Below are 6,301 nucleotides of genomic sequence, written 5' to 3'. Positions count from 1 at the left end.
TTGTTTTGTTCTTGTTTTTCAATAATACTCCTCCCCAGGTAAGAATTTCTATCTTTCAAGATTGTGCCTTTGTTTGATAAAATCTTTTTTAGGTGAGTTTTGTTCCCAATTTATTTGGGTTTTGTTTATTCTCTCCTTGTGAGAGCTTGATGTGTTTTTTGGTGTGTTTTGGTGTGATTCAATGTCCAGGACATTAGATCTGCCAGATTTTCAAGGTATTGATTCAGTGGTAAAGATTTATATGAGATTACAGTTATGATCGATAGTTCAAACGAGTTTTGATGAAGGCTATATGTGTATATATCAATTTCAACAAATCGCTTGATTGTGTCTTTGTAAAGACTAGATTAATCAGCGATATGATCTGTTTTATGTTTGTTCGACTCGATTGTTCTTGTAGATGCCGTATGGCTTTTCATTATTGAATTAATTTCTTTTTTTCAAAAAAAAAAGTTTTAATATGAACTTGCCTATTGTAATCCAGATACATCAATCAATTATCAATTATTAATAAAATAAACCGAACAAACATATGATAAAACTTTCATCAGATTTTTCTGGAGGCGGAAAGTCTGCTGTTTAGTCAACTTCTAAAAGTACTCAAATTCCCTATGTGATAACAGAAAATAAACAAAATAGATTAAATAATTCCCAAAAACTTACATTAAAGTCTTATCTAAATAAACCAAATTAATTAGAGGTCTGTCAATTTTATCTTCTTGAAGTGGAACTTGCGGAACCCGGAGTATCATAATTAACGGACAGATCAATCAAAATTTCCTAAAAAAAGAATAGAAATTATTTCAATAATTATAATAGATTTCATCAGTATTATTGTATGGATTTTATCGTTAAACTTACTTCCCCATAGTTGAACTAGAGCAAGTTGCTACAGATGTGTCAGGCTGGGAAACTGACCGCATGCTAGGATTATATGCATCTACTGCAGTGTAATTAGAAACAGTGAACTGTTATGGTAAATATATATAATTATATCCCAAAAATCGCAACCAACAACATTGATATGAAGAATATCCGAGATCGCTCTTCCTTTTCGATCAACAATGCCAGCAGGAATTCGAAACAACACTGTATCGACAGAAATTGAAAATGGTTGTAATAAACAAAGAGGCTGAAATATGAATGTACATGATAGTATAAACAAAAAATTCACAAACATAAAGTTAATTAATTCCTATGGCGTCCATATACAAATTTTGAAATAGAAAAACTACTACAGTAGAGATGTATACCTATAACCAATGATTGAAACACAAAATAAAATATTGTTATTACTCACTCTTATGAGAAGGAGAAGGATATAGTGTTGACAAAGGAAAACATTTTTGAACTGTTGTAACATGACATAAATAGATATCTATTAGCCCAAAAACCCAAAAAAAAAGAAGAGATGATCAACGACAAAGAAGAAAACCCAAAAATCTGTATAATCTATTAGCCCAGAATTCACAAGCTTGAATAGATTATGAAATCATGAAGATGAATATTTTGAAAAAGATGTGATGAATAGATAAAGGCGTGATTGATGGAACTGCTAAAAAAAGTGTAGATTTGAATTTTAAATTATTTGAACTAAATTGATAAGAAATCAACTTCCAAACTGAATGGGTATGGGTCGGATCATTCAATGATCCAAAAGTAGCTATCAAAGCTTTATTTTGTATATGATAGAAACCGGGTTGCTCCTAGTGCATATGGATCGATCTAGGCCCATGTGAATAATGAATTTACCAGAATAGCCTTAAAATCTTAGCTTCCGAAGGAAGCCAAAGGTTTATGCTTTTATAATAATGTAGAAATATAGATATAGATAATATAGATATAGATATTATAAATCTGAAGTTGTACATACGTGTTGGCCTGTTTGTTTGCTCGTGTCTAATATTTCTTCTGATCCAAGAAATTGTTGTTATGCATATTAATATATGTTCATATCAACAACAATAAAAGACTTGTTTATATTAAACATATTAATATATGTTCATATCAACAACAATAAAAGACTTATTTATATTAAATATCTTTATATAGGGATTATTCTTTAAAAAATAAATATTCGATGCCCTTAACTAAAACGGAGTTGGCATATTAAAAATAAAAAAATAGTCAATCTCTTCAAGAAGTCACACTCCAACTATACACACACTTATTTATAATTTTAGCTAACCTCCTATGAATATTATTTTTTTTTTGTCAGGAATAACTATATTTTTTGAACCTCTACAGACTTGTAGGAAATCTGTAAAAAGATTACACATGAGTTATTATCATATTAAATTGTATATTCTGTTTATAATAATCTAAATAATAATAACATACTATTTTTTAACTACAACCAACTAATGTAGTCAATATCATTGAAGAACAATATTTTACAAGTTCAGTAAATTTTACGTAATATCTTACCGGTTCAATTTAGTCAACGATTATAGTAACCATTGGATATACCCTCACATTTAAATGGCGAGAATAAATCTATATTTAAAAAATAAATCCTAAGATTAAATGCAATTTAAACCATGGGCATGGGGGGAAATACATAATCCGCGCTTATGCCGCACATTTGAATTTCAAACAAATGTTCACTTTAACAACCCAGAGTAGCACCATCCGTTATAACCGCATTCAAAATTCTCCACGAACCCTAATTACATTTCTATTCCTCTCCTAAGATCCAAGTCGAACTAATATTCAAGACAAAGAATAGATGGAGAATTTAACAGTTTCTGCGATGGATGCGTACGAGAAGCTCGAAAAAGTAGGCGAAGGAACGTACGGAAAGGTGTACAAAGCCAGAGAAAAGGCCACCGGGAAAATCGTGGCCTTGAAGAAGACGAAACTCCTTGAGGATAGTGAAGGTGTTCCTCCTACTACTCTTCGCGAGGTCTCGCTTCTTCGTATGTTATCCACTGATCCACATATCGTTCGGTACTCCTTTTCTCTCATCTCGCAATTTCTGTATTATAATTTTTTATTAGTTCGATGTGTTTTGAGTTTTTTTTTTTTTGATCGATTATTTGTGTGATTAATTATCATTGTAAGTAACAGAATGAGGTCAGTTTGAATGTTTTGTACTGGATTGTGTTTTTCTGTTAGGATTATGATTGGTGATTATGTTGAATTTTATAATTTATTTACGCCACTGGAAAATTGTTAACGAAAGGGAGGCCAGATGAAAGATATTATGTGAAAGAATGATGGAAAAAAGTGAGTGTTGCAGATAAAATGAACAGGAAGTATTATTGTAATATAATTTGAAATATGTGAGACTGAGCGGTAGCTCAACACGGATGAAGTGAATCGAGGAAGAGATGAGAATTATAGTAGTATGAATTTGGTAAAATTTAGGTAAATGATGTAGTATTGGACATTTTGGACTATTGGTTACTGATAAAATGACTGTGATACTGATGCCTATGTTACTTGGCAAAGGAAATATATATTTAGAAGCCTTTTAACAGTAATGGTAACTATGCTTGTTCTTGTTATTGTATTTAATATCTATAAAGGCTGATGGATGTCAAGCAAGGACAAAATAAAGAAGGGAAGACGGTTTTATATCTGGTGTTTGAGTACATGGATACTGATCTCAGAAAATATATAAAATCATTTCGTCACACAGAGGAGAACATTCCATCTAAAACTGTTAAGGTAAAAACAGGGACAAGGGTTGATCAATGAGTTCGATTCTTGTATTTAGTTGAGAATGTGGTTTTATTATATAGGTTTCTAAAACTTTCTTATGCAGAGCTTGATGTATCAACTCTGTAAGGGGGTTGCTTTCTGCCATGGTCATGGTGTGTTGCACAGGTTTGTAATCAGATGTTATTTGTCATATCATCTTTCATTATAACTTCAAGTTATTTGTAGTTAAACTGATATAGTCCTCATACTGGTATAAATTAGGGACCTTAAGCCTCATAATCTCTTGATGGACGAAAAGAAATCTATGCTTAAGATAGCAGATCTTGGATTGGCTAGAGCATTTACTTTACCTATTAAGAAGTATACACATGAGGTAGTATATTTGTTTCCATCTGTTGATAGTCACTTTCAAATTCGATACAGATCTTGAGGAGATGTTGTTTTTGCTTTAACCTAATATCCATCGACTGCAGATATTGACTCTGTGGTACAGAGCTCCTGAGGTCCTTTTGGGGGCTACCCATTACTCGACAGCAGTGGATATGTGGTCTGTTGGCTGTATATTTGGTACATCACTTTTTGAATATTCTTCACCAGATTATCGAGTTTTATCTTCTTTATTTAATTGTATTTTCATTGCATATAGATATGTTTAACTTGCCAAAGTTCTTATTTTCATCCCTATCTATATTCTAGCTGAGCTGGTAACTAAGAAAGCACTGTTCCAGGGAGATTCTGAGCTGCAGCAGTTGCTTCACATTTTCAGGTTTATTGATTTATTATAATTTTTGAGTTGTACTTGCCTCCTGTAACGCAAACAGTCCTAACATGTTTTTGGGCTATATCGTACAGGTTATTAGGCACTCCGAATGAGGAAATGTGGCCAGGAGTCAGCAAGCTCTTAAATTGGCATGAGTACCCCCAGTGGAAACCTCGGCAACTCTCAGCAGCTGTAACTAATTTAAAAGAGGATGGTCTAGATTTGTTATCGGTAAGCTTAAGAATAGTTTCTGAATCTTACAAGTTTTCAATAAGTGATAGAAGTGTGAGCTTTTTCCAAATGTTTTGGAGGATTTGCAGCAAATGTTGCAATATGAGCCATCACAACGGATCTCTGCAAAGAAAGCTATGGAGCACTGTTACTTTGATGATCTAGACGTAGCTGCGCTCCAAGATTAACTGGTTATACCACAGCTGGATTAGCACATTTACCCTTTTGATGTGATTCAATTGCTTCTCCCGAGCATTCTTTAATCATTACTGAAATGGTGTTTTAATATTTGTACCCCGGTCTTGGCTTTTTCTGATGCAATCTGTGTATTGGATTAGTATTTCAGTCTCATTTCTGTCACCTTTGATTAAAAAAGTTTTAAGTTGTATCCCCCAAGTTCAATTGGCAAACATGTAGCACACTTTTTACATAGTTGGAGCCTGGAGGCTTTCTGGCATTAAAAGGGTTTGAAGTTTTAAGTAAGAACTTCACTGAAAGTGATTCCATCGTACTGATAAGTATTTAAATCCAATTCAATCATTCATACTCTTATTCTGACCTCCATATTCTTTTGGATTCATTTATTGTTCCTGCATATAGCTTCATTAATACTTACTGAAAATTTCATTAGTGACAAGCCACAAGAAGCAAGCTGAACAAAAAAGAAACCATGCTCTTTAATTGCTGAGCAAGATTGGTTCTAGTTTAGGCTATCTTCTGTGCTATCTATTTTCTACATACATAATGGATAAAGAATGAATCAAGTCTCATCTATCCTAAGAAGCTGTTCGGTCATCCTTTTTGATTAACGTAATGTTGAAAAGAAGGACAAAACAGAACTAAAGCTATGAAACGACTTGAGACAAAAGATTGCTGTGCCGTGGAATTAAAAACAAACTGAAATCGTTGTTATGTCAGCACGGCTACTCATATCTACTTAAACTTATTAATCTCAGTCCAGCACTGAATGCTACGCTTGCCAACTTCCCAAGTCTATTACAAGATGGAAAATATAAGCATATAAAAGGAGTTCAAGTTTTATCTCAGAGGATGCCTATGTGCATAAAATTTAAAATCTAAATTTATAACATTATAATTACAATAAATAAAAATAATTATTGTAATATATACATATATAGTTATATACATACATACATACATATATATATAGGGGTGAGTTCTGGTACAAATTTACAAACTTACAAACTTACAAACTTTATGCGTTCAACACATATATAATTTGAGTTCAACACTTTTTTTAACATATTTTGTTGAACATCGATTAAAATTGTGTTGGAGAAGTACATAAACTAATTTTTCAATGTAAAAACTAAGTTAAACGTATTATATAATTAATATTTATGTTTCTAGACCCTCTCCAAACCCCAGAGGTATAGTTTAAGCATATTTATGGATATATTCAACACAATGATAACTAGTATTCTACACCCGATGTTGAACTCCAGTTAAAAATGTGTTGAATGCATGGTTTATTTATGCGTTATTTTTAAAAATTGTGATGTTTTTTCAAAAATTTTCAACATGGATATTTGCTATAACTAAGGATTAACACGACGGGAGAATAAAAAAAATTCAAAAAAAAGTTTGTAAGTTTGTAACTTAAAAAAGTTTTTATTTGATCCT

General features: G+C 32.1%; 1 protein-coding gene across 1 annotated transcript; it reads left to right on the top strand.

Annotated features, from left to right (window-relative positions):
• The first annotated feature begins 2,564 nt into the window (after window positions 1-2,564).
• Window positions 2,565-5,168, top strand: LOC108223934 (cyclin-dependent kinase B2-1). The gene is made up of 8 exons (XM_017398409.2): window positions 2,565-2,949; window positions 3,531-3,672; window positions 3,770-3,831; window positions 3,928-4,039; window positions 4,140-4,233; window positions 4,363-4,432; window positions 4,519-4,657; window positions 4,747-5,168. Exons 1-8 carry the CDS (start codon window positions 2,729-2,731, stop codon window positions 4,843-4,845), a joined length of 939 nt encoding a protein of 312 aa, XP_017253898.1. The 5' UTR covers window positions 2,565-2,728; the 3' UTR covers window positions 4,846-5,168.
• The last annotated feature ends 1,133 nt before the right edge of the window (window positions 5,169-6,301 follow it).

The sequence above is a fragment of the Daucus carota genome, chromosome 5 (assembly GCF_001625215.2).
Source record: "Daucus carota subsp. sativus chromosome 5, DH1 v3.0, whole genome shotgun sequence".
NCBI lineage: Eukaryota > Viridiplantae > Streptophyta > Magnoliopsida > Apiales > Apiaceae > Daucus > Daucus carota.
The sequence above is the reverse complement of the archived record's forward strand: the minus strand, read 5'-3'. Positions and strand labels throughout refer to the sequence as shown.